The 21,917-nt window shown below is 43.2% G+C and overlaps 1 protein-coding gene across 3 annotated transcripts in view; it reads right to left on the bottom strand.

The window, feature by feature from the left end:
* Positions 1–1,981: 1,981 nt before the first annotated feature.
* The window catches only part of LOC121875452 (orexin receptor type 2-like), a 52,877-nt gene continuing 32,941 nt past the window's right edge, over positions 1,982–21,917 (bottom strand). Inside the window, exons 3-13 of one of the 3 annotated variants that reach the window (XM_042380009.1) lie at positions 18,455–18,510; positions 17,706–18,151; positions 12,363–12,493; positions 10,235–10,469; positions 5,089–5,276; positions 4,776–4,945; positions 4,435–4,627; positions 4,078–4,243; positions 3,724–3,826; positions 3,187–3,301; positions 1,982–2,616 (exon numbers count right to left, since the gene is read on the bottom strand). In XM_042380009.1, the coding sequence (XP_042235943.1) occupies positions 2,308–2,616; positions 3,187–3,301; positions 3,724–3,826; positions 4,078–4,243; positions 4,435–4,627; positions 4,776–4,945; positions 5,089–5,276; positions 10,235–10,469; positions 12,363–12,493; positions 17,706–17,829 (1,734 nt within the window). In that variant the 5' untranslated portion in view covers positions 17,830–18,151; positions 18,455–18,510 and the 3' untranslated portion in view covers positions 1,982–2,307. The remainder of the gene's footprint in view (positions 2,617–3,186; positions 3,302–3,723; positions 3,827–4,077; positions 4,244–4,434; positions 4,628–4,775; positions 4,946–5,088; positions 5,277–10,234; positions 10,470–12,362; positions 12,494–17,705; positions 18,152–18,454; positions 18,511–21,917) is intronic. The other 2 variants (XM_042380011.1, XM_042380012.1) reach the window with 2 other exon arrangements.

Raw genomic sequence — 21,917 nt, 5'->3', positions numbered from 1 at the left:
TCTTTGGTATTAAACATTTCGTGTCAATAATGGTTACCCCTCGTGTAACGAGGATGGCCGGCCCAAGGTGACCTAGGCGTGAATAATTGTTTAAGGTGCAGAAGCTGTAGCCAACACAACCACCACACCCTAAGTTAACGAGCTGCATGACCCAGTGTCAAGGAATAGTCCGAGAAGACCGGACAACTCGCCAACTGCACTGGCGGAATACGATCCGCATATCGATTAACATACAGGTCCCCAATTACTGCTGGGTAGACAGAGGCAAATGGCGTAAAGAAACTTGCCCATAGTTTCACCCTGCCCGCTGACCAATACAGTCAATACACTTGTTGACAGAGTACAAGATGGAACACGTAACAGCTTTAATAAAAAATATATAATCTTACTTGATAATTCCTTCAAATTATTTTCGAAATTATGTTATATTGCATTTATCTCTTATATGTGGCTTATCTTGAGAAGTACTGTACAATATGACAGAAAACGTTCCTTTTTATGTGAGGTCAAACTATGAAAAAAAAATATATCTTTATCTCTTAAACTATGAACTTTCTTTCTCTCTCTCTCTCTCTCTCTGGACCTTCTGTCTATCTCTCTATCTCAGGACTCTCTCTCTCTCTCTCTCTCTCTCTCTTGGGAGCTTCTCTACATGTTTCACTACATGACTTCCTGTATTTCTTAAGACTGCCCATAAACACCCTTATGAACGTTGGTCTCAGTGCTGAATAAAATCGTCTGACGTTAGCCAAATAGAATATTAAGCGCGGCGTCCCTGTAGTCAAGGGATTACGCCGAACTTTATAATTTGGGAAACAGATCTAAGGAGTTTCAATCCTAATAAGCTCCAGTCATATTAAGTCAGGTTAGGTTAGGTTAGATTTACATTAGGTTAAGCTCGGTTGGACTTAGATTAGGTTTGCTTGGGTTAGGTAAGGGTAGATTAGGTTAGATTTAGCTTAGGTTAGGTTAGTTTGGAATAGGTGACAGTAGGTTAGGACTGGTTCTCATTAAGCCCGGGCTCCATACACCGCGTACTTTAAAAGAGTGGTCGAGATATTATTTACGTCATGTGGACCAAATAACTCTGGGGTTATGACCAAGCTGTAGACACGAGAAAGGCTGTTGTCCTGCATGTTCTTTTATAAGTAAGTTGCCATTACCTTTATACAGTATATAAAATAATGTTTCAACACAATACATCATGTACTGCTGTGGTGAGTCCCTCATTAAACCTTGTCACAATAAAACCATTTTCATTGTTTTATGTACAGTACGTTTGTCTTATAGTTAAATTTTATATAACATTTATATAACACTATAGGCTGGATGTAGTGTTGGTGTACTATGGGTTGGATATAGTGTTGAGGCAATGTGTGTTGGGTGTAGCAGTATTGGGGCACTATAGGCTGGATGTAGTGTTGGTGTACTATGGGTTGGGTATAGTGTTGAGGTAAATGTGTTGGGTGTAGCAGTATTGGGACACTATAGGCTGGATGTAGTGTTGGTGTACTATGGGTTGGGTATAGTGTTGAGGCAATGTGTGTTGGGTGTAGCAGTATTGGGGCACTTCACCTCCTCGACTCGGTGCATCAAGATGCCATCAATACACTCAACACTACACTACAGGGGAACATCATCATCACTTTACTTACTAGTACAACGTTATGGTGACTTGAAACCAACACCACCACCACTACACATCAGAGGCCTACGAGGGCAAGAACCTAATACTGTTTTTATCATATTTTCCAAACCTAAAGGATTTCTACTCACCAAAATACCTTCATACTCAAGACTGGTGCTGTGTGAAACTCTCTGCCACACACACGCAGTTTTTAATATATCCTAACACAAGGATCATTTCAAAATGTATTGTTGTAAATCTCTTCAGTCCATGATGAATAGACCTGACAATAATAGTAGTCTGGTCTCCTTTCCAACCTGCTGTGTATTGTATGAGAGAAGAAAAATCCGCGCGTCAGAAGGAGAATATTTAATAAATCGCTCAGAGTAATCTTCCCCACAAAGAAAAATTCACCAGATAGAGATTATCAACGTATAACTTCTTTGAGGGAAATGCAACGCTGAGACGCACATTTGTTGCTTAATCTTAGATACTTGTTCACATTGTTCAATTATATGTTTTGTTTCCCACAACGTAAGTCACGTAGCTAACTTTATATAAGATAACTGTTCGTATGTGTCCGAAGTAACTTCTATTTTATTTATACGAATTTTATCACATTGAATCTGGTTTCACTTGAGACCCTATTCTATTGTTCTTCTTCAGTGGTTGGCATCCTGTTACACCCTGTCTTCTTTAGTGTCAGTATTAATATTGCCCTTCAGTTTGTTTACGTCATAAAGGGTGAAGGAGGCGCTCTTGGTGCTCCTGCAACACCCACAACATGTGGCCACTCTGCTCCTGCCCCTGGAGGAGGCGGACGCTGGAGCACTGTGATGATGCTCCGTCAGGTGGTGATGCCCCGACGGGCGTTGATGCTCCGCCAGGTCTCCTCCAAGGCAGACACAGTGGTTGTTGCACGGGGTGGAGGTAGTGATGCGGGGGCAGCCGTCACCCTTCTGGCTACTCTCTCCTCCGCCGCTGTGGTTCTGTACCAGACATAGAAGACGTGGGTTAACATGGGCTGATATACAGTAGACGTGGGTTAACATGGGCTGATATAGACGTGGGTTAACATGGGCTGCTATAGACGCGGGTTAAAATGGGCTGACCTAGACGTGGGTTAACATGCACTGATATAGACGTGGGTTAACATGGGCTGCTATAGACGCGGGTTAAAATGGGCTGACCTAGACGTGGGTTAACATGCACTGATATAGACGTAGGTTAACATGGGCTGCTATAGACGCGGGTTAAAATGGGCTGACCTAGACGTGGGTTAACATGGGCTGATATAGACGTAGGTTAACATGGGCTGACCTAGACGTGGGTTAACATGGGCATATCTAAGCGAATGCACGTAAAAAAAAATACACCTGACATAATATCTTTAAATTAACAGCAATTAACCTGTAACTTGTGATCCAGATTTTGTTTTCAGTAATTTAGTCTAATCAATGTACACAAAACCTGAGCCTTGTATGGCCAGCAACACACACACACACACACACACACACACACACACACACACACAGCCCCGTAAAACACCACAAAATTACCTTAAACGTGTGATCAGTTTCTATGTCGTCCAGTTTGTTGTGGCGTAACTCCTTGTAGCTTGTCATCACGACCCGACTACTGTGAGAGGATTTCTTATAACTCTTGTGGCTCGAACTGTTAAGATAAAACATTCATCAAACATATGGCTCATGTGGCTAGGTTTGTTTTTGTTACCGTTAGACTTCTCCTCATCAAAGAAAACGGAGACCACAAAAGTAAGAGAGTGTTGGGAGGATGATTCGTGCAAGACATACGTAGAAAATTAGAGTAAATAGATGCACGTAACATAAATCTAAGAGAAGGTAACAATAATAGCAACATGTCAACCCTCTGGCAAAGATAAGTACTGTATATATAATTATAACTTTCTATGAGAATTACTTGCAAGAAAAATGTTTGTTGATACACACACAAACTTAACAGCCCACCTGCTATCAAATCTCCTATTTCTCACTTCCTAACTTTATCTTCCTACTACACCTTCTTGAACCTTCAGAACAAACGACTCTCTTCTCTACATCTCAACATCAACTTAACTGTTAATTTCCAAAGACTTGATCTCTAGCACGACAGCAGGTTCAGGACCAGAACATCCCACTGTTGTCTCCCGGGTTCTCCCTGTTGTGCCTCGCCAGTGTACTGAGGGAGGCAAACGTATATACCATTAATTACCCGACATCACTACTCATCTGTCTGTAGAGTTTGTTATATTAGGATTAAAATGATACAAGGAATATATATAAGTTAATGGGATGGAGGCCAGACCATCCTAACCTAACCTGTCACAGCTATATTCACGACGGTGGTGTATCCTGCCGTCTGACACAGTTATACTGGTGTATCCTGACACGACGGTGGTGTATCCTGCCGTCTGACACAGTTATACTCACGACGGTGGTGTATCCTGCCGGTAGAGGAGTGTCTGCAGGTGAGGAGAGACATGAGACCTTTGCGAAAGTTGTCGTTGAAGCCGCAGTAGATGATGGGGTTGAGGGCGGAGTTAGACAACGCGATGAAGTAGGCCGAGAACTCCATCACTCCGAACCACTCCGGCAACTGTGGGGGTGAGGGAGCGTGGGTGAGTGAGGCGTGTGAGGGTGAGGGAGCGTGGGTGAGGGTGAGGGTGAGGGAGCATGTGAGAGGGTGAGGGTGAGGGAGAGAGGGATGATATGTTTGTTGAATGTTATAATTTATCACTGGCCTTCTAAGACCATTAACTTGTGCTTCGTATTGACAAACAGACTTACGGAGTTATGGTCAACGTGGACGAAGTTACTGTAGAGGATGATGGTCTGTAGCGGCGTCCAGCACAGCACAAACACCAGCAGGACGACTGACACCATCTTCACTACCTTCTTCTTGGCCCGTGTGGCTGTGTTGCGGGCAGGTACACAGTGCTCACCTGGCAGCTGAGTCATCCACAACCTCCACACCACCAGACTGTCAACATCATCATCATCATCATCAATCATCATCAATCATCATCATTAACATCATCAATTAACTATACCTGATAACCGCTCACCTGTACAAGATAACCGCTCACCTGTACAAGATAACCGCTCACCTGTACAAGATAACCGCTCACCTGTAACTAATGACCATGATACCGACGGGGAGAAAGTAGAAGGCGGTGTTGAGTATGATGTAGAAGAGCTTCTTGGGGTCGTAGGTCGTGACACACCGCCTCACCACCGGGTCGTACTTCACCTCATTGGGCCACACCTCGTCACAGTGCCAGGAGGTGAAGTTGGCCCACTGAGGAAGAGAAATGGGTGAGACAACAACAACAACAACAACAACAACAACAACCGTACATATAGGCCACACACACACACACACACACATACACACACACACACACACACACACACACGTACAAAACATGGATAAGAGGTCACCTTGATGCTGTACAGTTCACGGTAGAAAAGCGTCGGGCAGGACAAGAGAGCAGACGTCACCCACACTACAGCGATGACACGGTGGGCGCGGTCTGGCGAGGTGCGGGCGTGTAGCGGGAATATGACAGCCACGAACCTGCCCACACTGATGACTGTTAATGTTAACACGCTGGCCAGGAGAGACGTGGCTGTCAGGACAAGAGTAGTGGTGGTTAGTGGCTGTCAGGACAAGAGTAGAGGTGGTTAGTGGCTGTCAGGACAAGAGTAGTGGTGGTTAGTGGCTGTCAGGACAAGAGTAGTGGTAGTTAGTGGCTGTCAGGACAAGAGTAGTGGTGGTTAGTGGCTATCAGGACAAGAGTAGTGGTGGTTAGTGGCTGTCAGGACAAGAGTAGTGGTAGTTAGTGGCTATCAGGACAAGAGTAGTGGTAGTTAGTGGCTGTCAGGACAAGAGTAGTGGTAGTTAGTGGCTGTCAGGACAAGAGTAGTGGTGGTTAGTGGCTATCAGGACAAGAGTAGTGGTAGTTAGTGGCTGTCAGGACAAGAGTAGTGGTGGTCAGTGGCTATCAGGACAAGGTGAATTGGTGGTCTCAGCTCGTACAGGTAGAGACACATAATTAACCTCAGCATCATCACAGGTAAACAATATTTCTCTTCCATCGTTGTAGATTCTTGTGAGTGACATCAACATGACGCTACAACAATTTAAGTTTCCATTAATGATGTAGAAGAAGATTCAATAAATTATAGGATGTTGTTGACATTTAACGTAATACATTATTCCAGATGGGACACAACGAGCTTAAATATTTTATCACATCCTCAACTAGTCTTCCTTACACCACATAATTTTATACATTATACAGATAATACTCTTTCCCATAATACTATATTTCATACATTTTATTTTCTTTCCTCTAACTTTGCCTTTCATATATTATTTTCTATCGTTTATTATATATTACATGATGGAGCAGATCATTAGGTTCTGACACCGCGAAATATTATTGTTGACATGAGACAAGGGGTTAGGGTGCCATATGTATAATAAGGTATGAATTAAACGAGACTTATTGTACCAAGACTAAAAAGATACTGGTTAAGGTGACTGAAATGATTAGAACGATTTAGTTTCTTTAGAGGTTAACTCAGGTCAGAGATTTATCCAGGAAGAGGGTGGGAAGAAGGCGTCGGGGTTGAGATAAGTAAAATAGATTGGTTAAAGGCAGGAGGTAATTCTGGTACCACGGTCCCTAAATACTCAGGGAATGATGTGGCCCGAGTCATTACCCTAAACCGCCTTCAGGGAGTAGAGGACGTAGTGGGCCCCGGTGTGAGGAGAGTACAGTAGAGGTGTAGTGTTAATTTTCGTTCAGTATCAGTATCTCACCACACGTTGTTACTGATTCACTACTCCAAACCTCCTCTTCTTCTTCCTCTTCTTCTTCTTCTTCCTCCTCCTCTTCTTCTTCCTCCTCTTCTTCTTCCTCCTCCTCTTCTTCTTCCTCCTCTTCTTCTTCCTCCTCTTCTTCTTCCTCCTCCTCCTCTTCTTCCTCCTCTTCTTCCTCCTCCTCCTCTTCTTCTTCCTCTTCTTCTTCTTCCTCTTCCTCCTCCTTTCTTCTTCCTCCTCTTCTTCTTCCTCCTCTTCTTCTTCCTCCTCCTCCTCTTCTTCCTCCTCTTCTTCCTCCTCCTCCTCTTCTTCTTCCTCTTCTTCTTCTTCCTCTTCCTCCTCCTGTTGATGGATGTGGTGCATCAGTTGGCTTCATTAAGTTGCTTCTTGACTGGTGCAGAGGACACACGCCAGATGGTGTGGCCTGGTGAGTGTCACATCCCCTCACACACACACAAGGAGTCATTATGGCCGACACTACACTCGATCGTCTTCACTTCCCCAACTATATAGGCAGAGGGTGATAATAGTAGTAGTAGTAGTAGTAGTAGTAGTAGTAGTAGTAGTAGTAGATCAGGGCATATGGGATGAGAATTTTGAACGTTGATCAGAGCAGCTTCAACTCTCTGGTGTTCACAACCTCTGGTGGGATGGGACCAAGTGCAAGATGCTTCTACGCCAGACTCGCGGAGGTGTTATCTGAACAGAAGCAGCAGCCCAGAAGTTACGTTACGGCCTGATTGAGATGTAGACTGTCCTTCTCTCTCCTTAGGTCCGCTTTACTCTGCCTCAGGGGAGCGAGATCTTCGGCCCCAAAGCCGACAACAGCCGCAGATTTTTACGATGAGGCAACAGTCACTGAATGCCGCATAGACCTACAGCTCAACTAACTCAACACAACTAGGACAGATACTTGTGTATTTGGATATTTAATTTTAAGGTAATAAAATGGCGGCGAAGGTGTGGCTATTGGGGGAGGCTGGAGGCCACGTTAAAAAACAGGTACTGTAGTATCATCATTATTATTAGTAGTAGTAGTAGTAGTAGCAGTCGTAAAAAACAGAGATATTCTCACACACACAATACTGCCACCACTCAACCGCCGCCATGTTGAGGAACTGTCTTTCTCACGCTAGTCACTACACACTTTAACCTCGAGCTTAGAGGATGTTGCCAGGAGAGAGAGAGAGAGAGAGAGAGAGAGAGAGAGAGAGAGAGAGCTCAGTTGACGGTTGAGTAAATGCGTCACCTTTCATCATTTTACCCTCAGGTCCGAGGCGGTAATACCTCCAATTAGGAAACTAATTTACATACTCATTCAGCAAGAAGTTATGACATTATGTTTACCTAAAATATATATAAGGAAAATATACTTCATCTTGACTGTACTACACACACACACACACACACACACACACACACACACACACACACACACACATATATACTGGGTCATATTTCTCAGTATCTCATGAGACAACAGTGAGAAATGATTCTTGTTATTTCCCAGGACACGTGTTCCATCTCTCAGTATTTCTTGTTGACAACTACCTTATGAATATATAACTTGTTTATCATAGATGCTCACTTGTTTATCATAGATGCTCACTTGTTTATCATAGATGCTCATTTGTTTATCTCGATGCTCACTTGTTTATCATAGATGCTCACTTGTTTATCATAGATGCTCATTTGTTTATCTCGATGCTCACTTGTTTATCATAGATGCTCAATTGTTTATCACATGACACCAATAAGAGATAAAATTAACACCTTTATCACTATGAATCAGCATCTTAAGGCGACACTGGTGGTAAACTATGCACACACACACACACACACACACTCTCTCTCTCTCTCAGCAAACTTTCCTCACGCATTAATTCTCAGAAAATCTGTTTGAATCGGATAAGCCACACAGCTTTTACCGTATTTGCATTGATGGAGTTTGAAAGTGTCGTATACTTGAAGGACTTAAAAGAGATTGAATGAGCTAAGTGGAAGGAACTGGTGTAAGGAAAAATTATTTGCCTTCAGGACGTGATCACACACACACAGACACACACACACAGACACACACACACACATACACACACACACACACACACAGACACACACACACACAGGACTTATCTGGCAGAAGGTTAACATTACACATCAAAGTTACTGAAGATTTGCTGCCTCGTTACAACTTTTTATGCAAGTGGGGAAGTGAATAAGAGTGTCAACTACTAGAAAGAATGTGATAACCTTGGTGAGAGACACAGGTAGGTGTGGAGGGCAGGTGTAAGAGACAGGTAGATGGGCTGGAACTATAAAAGCCCACACAGGTAGAGATGAAAGACCTAAGCCCTTCATTAAACACTAAGTACACTTTACAACACGTGGGAGCTTCAGTTATAAGACTGGAATAATGTACAGTCGCCTGCACTTATACCTGGTACAGTGGCTGGTGCATTATGTGAGATGTGGCAACTGTGTGGAAGGCAGATCTAATTCTTTTGTGTTTTGGTGACAGAGAAAAAATATTCATTGTTATATCTTACCAACCGTGATTTTGTTTGGACTCTTTGTGATGTTATATAAGATGCAGGTATAGGAACATTATCTTAGTAAATATTGTATTTACTTTTGATCTTGTCAGGTAGAGTAAGTCGTGTTTGTTTAGCCTTATTGTGTGTGTGTGTGTGAGTGTGTGTGTGTGTGTGTGTGTGTGTGTGTGTTGGTGATGACGCGCCCTGGACATAACGAGCGTCTGGCCCGCCTGCACTACACCAGCCCGACTTCACCTTGAGAGACACACACCTGGTTTATTTTCTTGTGTTTAGGACCAATATGTCTTAACACTAACTTGGTGTTCCTGATGTTTAGTCTTTATTTAAGTAAACTGAGGACGGTTGTGTTCGTATGAGGGATTTACACACACACACACACACACACACACACACACACACACACACCCTAACAGACAAACTTATCAAATTACATGTAAGTGCTGAGTAATTTCACCATATCAACAGTTACACTTAACTCCCTCAACTTCTGGTGGTAATTAATGCAGTTAGATGTAATTAAATGATTAACTGCAGGTAGTCACATCAGGTAGTCGTACAGGTAATTTGATAATGTGTTTATAATAGATTAAACTAAGTACATAAAGATTAATGGCTTGTGTTTATGAATATTACAACCCCCTGAAGTTATCGTACTCAGAGGAGAGTGTACCAGGGGTTAAGTTATCGTACTCCTTTAAGTTATCGTATCGTGTGTCAGCGTGAAGTTATCGTACTTTCCCTTACCTACGTCTTAAGTTAACGTATTCTCGTACTCAGGCTTCATCGTACTGGAGGACCTACTGTACACTGTATCACCTGAGCTCCTCGCATCGTGTGTCTCTCATGAGTATCGGCTGAGACTTTTCCCTTACCTACGTCTCTCTCCGTGTCGTGAGCCCTAGTCTTCATGTGGAGGCTCTCGTGTCGTGTCGTGTCGTGTCGTGTCGTGTCGTGTCGTGTCGTGTCGTGTTTAATGATTAATATTTCTCATTATTTAACACCTATGGAGAAGGAAGAAGGGGATTTGGTATCGACAAGAAGGTGAGAAAGGGTGAAGGGTGAGGGGTGAAGGGTGAGGGGTGAGGGTGAGGGGTGAAGAGTCAAGGGTGAGAAGTCAAGTGTTACGGGGTGAAGGGGTGAAGTGAAGGGTGAGGGGTGAGAAGGTGAGTGGTGAAAGGTGAGGGGTGAAGGGTGAGACACCTACCTTGTGCGAAGCCGTCCAGTTTACAGAAGATGGCGGGCAGTACGTGGTGTGGGTGGGAGAGGTTGCGCACCAAATGCACCCACGTACACAAGAGAGTCACCAGCAGGTCAGCCACGGCCAGGTTCACCAAGTACTGGTTGGTGGAGGAGCGCATGTGTACGTTGTAGTAGACGACCAAGATCACCAGCAGGTTCCCCACCAAGGACACCATGAACACTATCACGTACGCCACTATCTGCACAGTACACACACCAACCCCATCAGGTGAGAAAAGAGTTAAATCAACATGAGAATGGAGGAAACTGCAGCGGGCCATACTGGACAGTCCCATTTACACCCAACCCCTATTGCTCATATATCCATCCAACCAATGTTTGAAGCTATCCACAGTATTCGAGTTAATGATGATGTTTGGTAACTTGTTCCACTCATCCACTACTCTGTTTCCAAACCAGTGTTTACCTATCTCGCGCCTAAATCTAAATTTGTCGAGTTTAAAACCATTGTTACAAGTTCGCTCCTGATTGGTTAGTTTGAGTACCTTTGTTATACCACCTTTGTTTAGCCCTGACTTCCATTTATACACCTCGATCATATCACCCCTCACTCTGCGTCTCTCGAGGAGTGCAAATTAAGATGCTTTAACCTGTCTCTGTACTCAAGGTTCCTAATGCCCGGGATTAGTCTTGTCATTCTCCTCTGAATTCTTTCTAGTGATTCTATATCCATTCTGTAATACGGTGACCAGAACTGAACTGCGTAATCTAAGTGAGGTCTCACAAGCGCAAGATATAGTTTTAGGATGACCTCGCTAGTCTTGTAACTAACACTCCTTTGTGTGAACCCAGGTACTTTGTTAGCCTTGTTTCGAGCAAATACACATTGTTTACTTGGTTTAAGATTCCTACTTATCATTACTCCTAATTCTTTCTCACAGTCGGATTTCTCTATAACAACGTTGTTCATCTGATTTCTGGTTTCTCTGTTTACGTCTCCTAGACATTGAATTTCATCTGCCATTTTTTAGACCATTCGAAAAATTTGATTAGATCTTCCTGGAGTTTTGCGGAGTCCTCGTCAGATTTAATTACACGCCCTATTTTAGTGTCATCAGCAAATTTACTTATGTTGCTGTCTATGCCGATATCTATGTCGTTTATGTATATAATAAATAATAACGGTCCAAGTACTGAGCCTTGGGGTACTCCACTAGTGACGTTACTCCAATCGGATTTAGTGCCGTTAATGCTCACTCGCTGTTTCCTGTCCTGTAACCACGCCCTTATCATCGTCCTCAAAAGAGTTAAATCATCGTCATCAAAGGGTTAAGGACATAAGAACATAAGAACATAAGGAGTCTGCAATAGGCTGGTTGGCCTGTGCATGGCAGCTCCTGTCGAGAGTTACTACCTGTTACGAACCCCTCCACCCAGCACTACGAACCACGCCATCTATTGTCCTGATCTACCTACCCAGCACCACGAGCAACGCCATCTAGGGACGAGACACGAGTATGACTCGTCTTAGTTACCACTCCGAGGTTTCCCTTCTTCCTATCCTGGTTGTTGCGTCACCTCCTCAAAGTCTTCTTTGTCAGCTCCAATTGGAGGAGAGAGCACTTGGCTCTGGGAAGTGACCACAGGATCATCTATCCTCTAAACCTACGGACAGTGACTACCTACCGTCTTCTACAATACTCAGCCTTACTCGTCAGCCATCTCAGCTCCTCACTTAAGTACTTTTATCTTGTATTGCCTCCCCCACGTCCACTTGCTTCAAAAATGGTTTATGTTGTCTACCCTTTTATAGTCCGATTGTCTTTGTTTTGTTTTTTTTTGTTACCTGTTGGGATCTGGGTAGACGTATAACTATATTCTATATCCCCAACTCGTAACACTACCACTCTCTATCATCCATGAATCTATCTAGCCTCTTTTTGAAACTTTCCAGCGTTCCAGCACTTACTACAAAGTTGGTAAGCGTTTATCAATAACATTAATAATAACATAAATAACAAGTGTCGTCTCATCAATAAACATCACTACTATATCAACAATACATAATGAAGACCAATCAAGGTGTCAACACAGATTGACCTTACCTGTACATTAATGAGCTAAGAACTGACCTTAATGACCTCCCGCCAGGTGATAGGGATCCAAGTCTCCTTGCGGTAAGCGTATTCAAACTCAGTCAGATCCACCAACTTCCTGTCGTTGTGGCAGGTGACGTTCAGAGCGAAGGCCAGACTCTCGTTAACTGTGGTAGAGGAGCAGGTGTTAATAGTGGTGGTGGAGCAGGCGTTAATAGCGGTGGTGGAGCAGGTGTTTATTGTGGTGGTGGAGCAGGTGTTAATAGTGGTGGTGTGATGGTGGAGCAGGTGTTAATAGTGGTGGTGTGATGGTGGAGCAGGTGTTAATAGTGGTGGTGTGATGGTGGAGCAGGTGTTAATAGTGGTGGTAGTGGAGCAGGTGTTAACAGTGATGGTATGGTCGGCCAGGTACATGGTTAAGTGGTACAGGTGTGCAGATAACAACAACAGAGATGATGGTACTGAAGAAACATAACCTAAGATACGCAATACAGATATGAAAAATTATGACCTTGTGTGAACCTTCTCTTCCCACACACAGAGACAGACAGACATACACACACAGCTCTCCCCTCCTTGAACTCTTGCCTCGACCTTATGCGTGCTAACCCGGTACCGATGTCTCACAATCAATGTATTCTTACTGTCTAATCGTCTCATCTTCCCACACAAACGAATTAGATCTCACATGATAAACAAAGTCATTTAGACAAAGTAGAAGTGAAAACAGAATCCAGTCACAACTCTTACTAAAAAAAAAAAAAGAATTCTTATCACAGCACAACATTCAGTATTCAGCGTTATATCTACTGCTTCTTTGGTAGTTGGTGAACATTATTATTATGTAAACTTTCGATCTGTTTTGGCGTTGGAATGGACACGTACGGTATAGTAACCTCGCTGTGTTGGCCTGACTGCTTATAGATGAAGGTGAAATTCGTGGTGTAAATATATGGATCTATTCTGACTTATAGAACCACCACACACTCCATAGAACCACCACAAGACAGAACCACCAACACAACACGCTATATATATGGTTCACTTAAGTGTCTTGCCGTATAAACCTTAGTCTGGTTACTGTCAGAAAGATCCAAGGTGTGTGTGTCAGTGTATTTGTCTGTCAGTCTATTATGTCAGTCTTATTGTGGTACAGATGATGTGTTGGGCTTATCCTGGATCATCCTAGCTTATCCTGGACCATCCTAGCTTATCCTGGACCATCCTAGCTTATCCTGGACCATCCTAGCTTATCCTGGACCAGCTTATCCTGGACCATCCTAGCTTATCCTGGACCATCCTAGCTTATCCTGGACCATCCTAGCTTATCCTGGACCATCCTAGCTTATCCTGGACCATCCTAGCTTATCCTGGACCATCCTAGCTTATCCTGGACCATCCTAGCTTATCCTGGACCACCCTACCTCATTCTGTCTCCCCCTACTCCAGCCTTCCTCACTTCACCTCTCTCTACCTCAGTACCCCCTACCCACCCAGCCTCACACACACTGTATTACTTGATCATATAACTAAAAACACCAAAACTATTATACCAAACGGAAAAAAAAATCTTTATTCAAATATTTTTTTCGGGATTATACATTTATTAAAAATTCCGAATACAGTACAGGATTTGTTTTATAATATTCTTTGAAGTAACAGAGTCAGTGTTCGGTTAACGTATATAATCCATTACCGAAAATCCATATATGTTAAGTGAATTTACGTTAAGTGAAAACCAATTTCCCATAGGCACTCATGTTATAAAGTGAGATGCATTCAAGAAATTTTACCCCATCTTCCCAAAGCTAAAAAATATGGATGTTGATGTTATAATGTATTGTTGTACTTTAGCAGTTATAATGTATTTTAAGTGAGTATTTTGGCTTTTGTAGATATAGTAGTTATCATCATTGCGAGTTAAAAAGAGATATTTGGTGTACAGTCAACTACTAAAGTCCGTTCGTCTCTCCCTGAACCACGAACCCCAAGAGATTCAGACTCGTGAATCCGAAGCATTTATGGACAGAATAATGTATCTGTCTACTGCTTCAGGTTCACGAGTCTGAATCTCTAGAGGGTTCGTGGTTCAGGGAGAAGCGAACGGACTTTGGTAGCTGACTGTACTGTACATATGTAAGGTTGGGAGACTACACTGAGGGGGGGGCTGCTGTAGTGGTGTGAGAAGAATGGCAACTCTGTTTTTCGATTCAGTCAGAATATTGTTTTTCTTTTGCAATTGTGATTCGCGGAATTTATACAATAGCTGGTTTTTTTATCCCCAGCCACCAGCAGATCGGGAAATATTGCAGCGTTGGATGTATTTGTGTGTCTGTGAGTCTGTTTGTGTGGTGTTTTTTTATTCGTGATGTTTCTTTGTTTTACGAATTAAATTTATTACAGGTCTTCAGTGTACTACAGACACGAGGTCTTAGAAAAGTCTCACAACATAGAATAACAACATTCTTACCGCCAGATTAACCAACGTAACGTAACGTAACGTAACCCTTCAGGCAGCGTCAAGGTGTTTACTCATCAACTGAAATAATCTGTGGGGTTAATCTTCAGGTAACCCGAATATTGTTTACACGGGAACACTGTGCGTCTCACCACTGCGTTAAGAAGGCGGGAACGTTGATTACACACCAAGCGTTTTTTTCCAGCGTGAGAAATATCACCTCCCGGGTAACGTTTTAGGCAGGAATTTTCAATAAGGAATGATGACCTTGCCCTCGGTAATGACTGGCCCGCCGCTCAAAGAGGATTTTCCCGCCTGCAGGAGAGGGAGGAGGGAGGGGGGCTCACTATTGCCTCCTGCGCAGTCACCTCACGTTACCCATCACCTCCTGGGGGCCTTCACCTCCTCCACCAGTAGACTGTGGTGGAGGATGGCCTACAACACCTCACCTCCTCCACCAGTAGACTGTGGTGGATGATGGCCTACAACACCTCACCTCCTCCACCAGTAGACTGTGGTGGAGGATGACCTACAACAGCTCACCCTCCACCGGTCAAAGAAGCAACAGTGTCCATCCAAATGTCCTACCGTGTGTCCAGGAGTAAGGAATAGCTCACACACACGTATTGACAACAAGGAGAGGGGCTGGCATGATGAAGGGCGGGGTTTACATCATATTGACAGCTACACCAATTCCCATTCTTCCTGTAGAGATTATCTGACCACATTGGATTATCTAGGTGATTGGAGGCAGCCTTTATGGAGCTTGGTGGCTGAGTGGGTGTCTTCTGGTCTCCATACCCTGCTGGTACTGGGTTCGATTACCAATATATATAGGTGATTACGGTTGGTTTTGTTTACATTGTACATTTATTTGTATTTACTTTGATGCTTTTTATATAATTATTTAATAGTATTATGTTAAACGATAAAATATTGTTAGAGGTTTAATGCTTTATATAATAGATCCTTCGGAGACTGAACCCACCACACACACACACACACATCAAAGGGACCGTATATGTAAGGTAGTCAGCGCTTCCCTATAAAAAGTGTGAAATCGACCCCCTCACCTGGAAGACGATTACTCCACACCGTAACGCTTGGAGGAGCACCACACAAGAAGGTGTCAATACTTTCGAGTTATCCCGACTGCATAACGAGGCAGACAAGCGCCAACGCCGGAAAGATGCTGCCGCTGCCCCTCCCGCACTAGATGTAGCCCCTCACATGTACAACATCTGTGATCGACTCTGCCGGTCCAGTATCGGCCCCTTTAGTCACCTCAGAACTCACCAATATCGGTGATATCTTTAATAACTCATATCAATGTGTCATAGCTGGATGATCGTCATACTCGATTCCGAGCGACAGCAAAGTAGTAGTAAGAAGTAGTAGTAAGTATTTACCTATATTAACTATATAAAAAAACACATCAAAATAAACATAGAACGGAGAGCTATACGATGTTTATACTAAATGTTTATCAAAACAACCCATTGATTTATTAAGTTTTTGGGGGCTCAAAACAAGGTCAGGGGTCACTGTTGATGATTTGTTCTCATTTTCTATATAAAGACTCCTGTCCAAGTAAGTCTTTTGTTATTTATGTAAACAGGAGACGATATCATCAACTACGTGGTGACATATGGCGGGGTTTACCTGTATTATCTGAGTTACAGGAAACATATAGAATTATTTTGGAGGTAAACCTATTCTTTATGTAAAGGTGTAAGATATGACGGGCTGCTTGAGATGTGAGGGAAGGTAACCCGGTAAGAACAACGTTGTTATACAGAATTCCGACTGTGAGAAAGATTTAGGAGTAATGATAAGTAGGAATCTTAAACCAAGTAAACAATGTGTATTTACTCCAAACAAGGCTAACAAAGTACCTGGGTTCACACAAAGGAGTGTTAGTTACAAGACTAGCGAGGTCATCCTAAAACTATATCTTGCGCTTGTGAGACCTCACTTAGATTACGCAGTTCAGTTCTGGTCACCGTATTACAGAATGGATATAGAATCACTAGAAAGAATTCAGAGGAGAATGACAAGACTAATCCCGGGCATTAGGAATCTTGAGTACAGAGACAGGTTAAGGCATCTTAATTTGCACTCCCTCGAGAGACGCAGAGTGAGAGGTGATATGATAGAGGTGTATAAATGGAAGTCAGGGCTAAACAAAGGTGGTATAACAAAGGTACTCAAACTAACCAATCAGGAGCGAACCTGTAACAATGGTTTTAAACTCGACAAATTTAGATTTAGACGCGAGATAGGTAAACACTGGTTTGGAAACAGAGTAGTGGATGAGTGGAACAAGTTACCAAATATCATCAGCAACTCTAATACGCTGGATAGCTTCAAACATTGGTTGGATGGATATATGAGCGATAGGGGTTGGGTGTAAATGGGACTGCCCAGTATGGCCCGCTGCAGTTTCCTCCATTCTTATGTTCTTAAGACCTCCAGGTAAGTGAGGTCATGACGCGTGTTTTTAATTGACAGGAAACAATGAATAAGAAAATACAGAGTTAACGAAGATAATAATGAAAATACAATGTGTGGATACAGTTTATGAGTGTGGATACAGTTTAAGAGTGTGGATATAGTGTGGATACAGTTTATGAGTGGAACAAGCTTAGCAACTATGTAGTAAGTGCTGGAACGCTGGAAAGTTTCAAAAGGAGACTGGATAGATTCATGGATGATAGAGAGTGGTAGTAACTCTCGACAGGAGCTGCCATGCACAGGTCAACCGGCCTATTGCAGACTCCTTATGTTCTTATGTTCTTATGATTTTATGAGTGTGGATAAATCAATAGACTTTGAGGTTTTCTATGACACATACATACATACATACATACATACATACATACATACATAAAAAGAGAACACAAGAACATTAATTATCTCACCTGACTGTACTTGGGGTGAAAGGTAGGTAGGTAGAGTGGATGAGACGTCACTCCACACCTCACTCGTGGCTGTGGTGGTGGTAAGGTGGAAGTAAGTCATGGCTTCAAGCATCCACACACCCATCCTGACGGCTTCCACTTCCTCAACACTTATCCACACCTCTTAGTACTGTATGTCAGAACAACACCTGACTGACTCACTGAGAAACTGACGTATTTTTTACTTTTATTATGGAATATATCTTTTTTCTGTCAAACTTTCCTGTGGGTATTATTAATTTATTTACATATATTGTTTTTCGTTGATATAAAAGCCGTAAAGTATAACATAATATTCTTCTCTGGTAACTGCTTCTATTCCTGCTGCTGGTTGTAGTAGTGATTGAGTCATCATTCTTTACTTTAGTTTGTCCTTAATTATGGCACATGTTCCCGTTTTCTGTTCACTTCACATTAAAATAAAAAAAACAGCTGATATTAATATTTTGTTTTTATGGCAGTAATTTCAACACTTATGATTGAGTGAGTGTGAGTGTAAGAGTAAGTGTGTGTGTGTGTGTGTGTGTGTGTGTGTGTGTGTGTGTGTGTGTGTTAGGCAATGAGAAGCGTTTACTGTACAAGCCTTGATGAGAGTATAGTAAATACCAAGCGGAGGAGGAAGAGGAGGTGATGGAGGAAGATAAGGAGGAGGAGGTGGAAGAAGGAGATGAAGGAGGAGGTGGAGGAGGAGGAGGAGTAGTGAGACAGACCTACACGACCACCTAGTGTGTAGCCAACCACCCCCTGTAGCTGCCAGACGCTCCTCCTGCAAAGATAAAAGACAAAACCTATTAATATTAACCAATAAAACACACACTAGGCGTAACCATAGATAACAGTAAACAAAGATAACAGTAAACAACAACAACAGTAAGCAACAACAACAGTAAACAAGAGATACGGAGAGAAAGAGGAAGGTAAGGGGCCAAAATTGCTTCATCTTTTCGGAGGATAACAAAGTTTGATCACCTGAGGAAGACAAACTTGTTTACTTCAGCTAAATTTGTTTACAGCTGACGTAAAGACAAATTTACTCTGTTTAGATCATTTTCTGTTTTGTCTTCTGTGTGTGTGTGTGTGTGTGTGTGTGTGTGTGTGTGTGTGTGTGTGTGTGTGTGTCCACCAACATTATAATATTTCACCCGAGTTAATCTCATCACACAACATTTTTCTCTTTGTGTTGACATTTTCTTCGTCTTTAATATTTCCTCTCCCAGTGTATCATTGTCCTCGCCTCTCTTCAGTCTCCTGTTATCGTCGTGTGGCTCAGCCTGGGTGCCTGCAGGAGCCACTCAAGCGGGTGTGTCTGTACTGCCACCAACACAACGTCTACACCTTGGGTCGTTAAGGAGCCTTGTGTTATACTGTGTAAGGTGTAGAAACTCACACTACACAACGTCTACACAACCCTGATAAACTAAATAAAATACTGAGATATTTCTTCCCCTCGCCTCGCCGCCCACCACGAGATGTTAAGGGGCGGGCGTGGGCGTGTGTGACCATCCCAGCACTAGTAACTCTTCGCCTGACCAATTTTTGTTTTTTTGCCCTCCAGTCCTTAAGGAGGAGCGTCTCTAGGACCAAAGAGAACTTATATCAAACACTCCTCCTACCTCCTCCTCCTACCTCTTCCTCCTCCTACCTCCTCCTCCTACCTCCTCTTCCTCCTACCTCTTCCTCCTCCTACCTCTTCCTCCTCCTCCTCCTCCTCCTCCTCCTCTTCCTCCTCCTCCTCCTCCTCCTCCTCCTACCACTTCTCTCTCAACTTAATGGAATTTGTCGTTAGGATCACCATAAGCGGCAGGATGTTGCAGGATGACTGACGAGGATGTGGCAGGAGGTAGGATGGGAGGTGAAGGAAGAACACACACACACACACACACACGACGGAGGAAAGAAAACAACTGCAAACAAAGATAACAACAACAGTAAACAGAATTAAGAGTAAACAAAACTGATAAATTGTGAGATAAATGTTTGTGTGTTTTTTTGGTAAATTTGATAATAACCAGAATTAAAACTCATATATAAAACTAACAAGACCAGTTATTACCAGAAACTTATCTATAATCACATCGTCAAGGAATAACTACAACAATTCATAAAATACTCACAATGTTAAGTCAATTGTTGCCTTTTTTCTATTTACTAACCACAGCCTCCCCCCCCCAAAGGTCGTATAGTCACCTCTTCTTCCTCGCCCTCATTATTCCACCTCACCTGTGTGTCTCTTACCAGCACCACTACGTCACACACCTGTCAGCACCACTACGTCACACACCTGCCAGCACCACTACGTCACACACCTGCCAGCACCACTACGTCACACCTGTCAGCACCACTACGTCACACCTGCCAGCACCGTCACCCCCACCCCTGCTGGCGTCAACACCGGTCATAGGTTCACCTCGTCACCTGGTAGGCTGTGGGCTGGAAGCTGACCAGGAGGAATGATGTTGTTTGTACCGTTATTAAGATTATATGTCTGTCTGTCTGTCTGTCTGTCTGTCTGTCTGTCTGTCTGTCTTGTTATTGATCGAGATAGGTTTTAACCCTGACACAACGGGAGGTTAACCCTAAGCTGAATAAATTTGTCTGGCGGTAGACAATAAAATTGCAAGTGGATGACAGGCGGTGAAAGGGTTAAGATTATCTATAAATAATAATAATAATAATAATAATAATAATAATAATAATTAATTAACGGTTTATTGAAAAACTTCTGCATCCCGAAGGCTGAAAATATACATTGGACATAAATGACTTATTACATACATTGGTGGTTTAACAAAAGCCTTCATTAGAGAAAGGTAAAGGAATATACAGTGAACATACAGATTAATGTAGGTGTTGAACAGCAAACTCGTAGTGTAGTAACTCCCTCCCAGATGGTGTTAGGAGGAACTCACGTGGTGTAGTAGTTCTTCACATATGTGTGTGTGTGTGTGTGTGTGTGTGTGCGTGTGAACAACAATACTTAGACTGCCCCAATACCAGATTAAAGAGCTCACGTCACCCATTGTTGTTGTTGTTGATTTTAGTCGTGGTAGTCCTCCTAGGTTATGTTAGGTTAGGTTAGGTTAGGTTAGGTTAGGTTAGGTTAGGTTAGGTTAGAGTTTCCCCCGGCTGTAGCATCAAGACTTAGGTTATGTTATGTTATGTTATGTTATGTTGTAATGTTATGTTATGTTAGGTTAGGTTAGGTTAGGTTAGGTTAGAGTTTCCACCGGCTGTAGCATCAAGACTTTAAGAGAGAAAAGGTTTATGAAGTAACGTGAAACTGACGATGTATCGACCTCTTGTTCCTCCAGTAGATGCCTCCCAAACCTAACCTAACCTAACTAGAACCATCAACCTAACCTAACCTAGTAGTTTTGGTGATGGTGGTAGTGGTGGTGGTAGTGGTGGTGATGGTAGTGGTGGGTGTAGTGGTGGTGATGGTGTGGTGGTGGTGGTGGTGGTGGTAGTGGTGGTAGTAGTGTGGTTTTGGTGGTGTAGTAGTAGCGGTGTTGGTAGTAGCGGTGGTGATGGTGTGGTGGTGTAGCAGTGGTGGTGGTGGTAGTAGTAGTGGTGGTAGTAGTTGTTTTGGTGGTAGTAGCGGTGTTGGTAGTAGCGGTGGTGATGGTAGTGGTGGTGGTAATAGTAGTGGTGGTGGTAGTAGTGGTGGTGATGGCGGTGGTGGTGGTAGTAGTAGTGGTGGTTTGCCCTCCCAATGCGTGTGTGACTCTTCCTATGACGTCGATCACGCCATGGTGTGCAAGAAAGGGGGCTTCATATGCATGAGGCATGACGAAGTAAGAGATCTCACTGCAAATATGTTGAAAGAAATCTGCCGTGATGTCAGGGTAGAACCGACCCTCCTTCCATTGGATGGTGAGAATTTCCAACATACAACTTCAAACACATCCAACGAAGCCCGTGTTGACGTCAGTGCTCGAGGATTCTGGACACGGGGACAGCGAGCCTTCATCGGCATCAAGATTTTTAATTCCATGGCCGCATGTCACCATAACTTAGCTCTCGATGCTGCACACAGGAGGAACGAGAACGACAAGGTAAGGGCATACGGGGAGAGAATTCAGAACGTTCGTTGATCAAGGCAGCTTCACTCCTCTAGTGTTCACAACCTCCGGTGGGATGGGACCAAGTGCAAGATGCTTCTACGCCAGACTC

The sequence above is a fragment of the Homarus americanus genome, unplaced genomic scaffold (assembly GCF_018991925.1).
Source record: "Homarus americanus isolate GMGI-L3 unplaced genomic scaffold, GMGI_Hamer_2.0 scaffold20322, whole genome shotgun sequence".
In the NCBI taxonomy this organism is placed as follows: domain Eukaryota; kingdom Metazoa; phylum Arthropoda; class Malacostraca; order Decapoda; family Nephropidae; genus Homarus; species Homarus americanus.
Note: the sequence above shows the minus strand (reverse complement) of the source record. Positions and strands in the feature narration are given on the sequence as shown.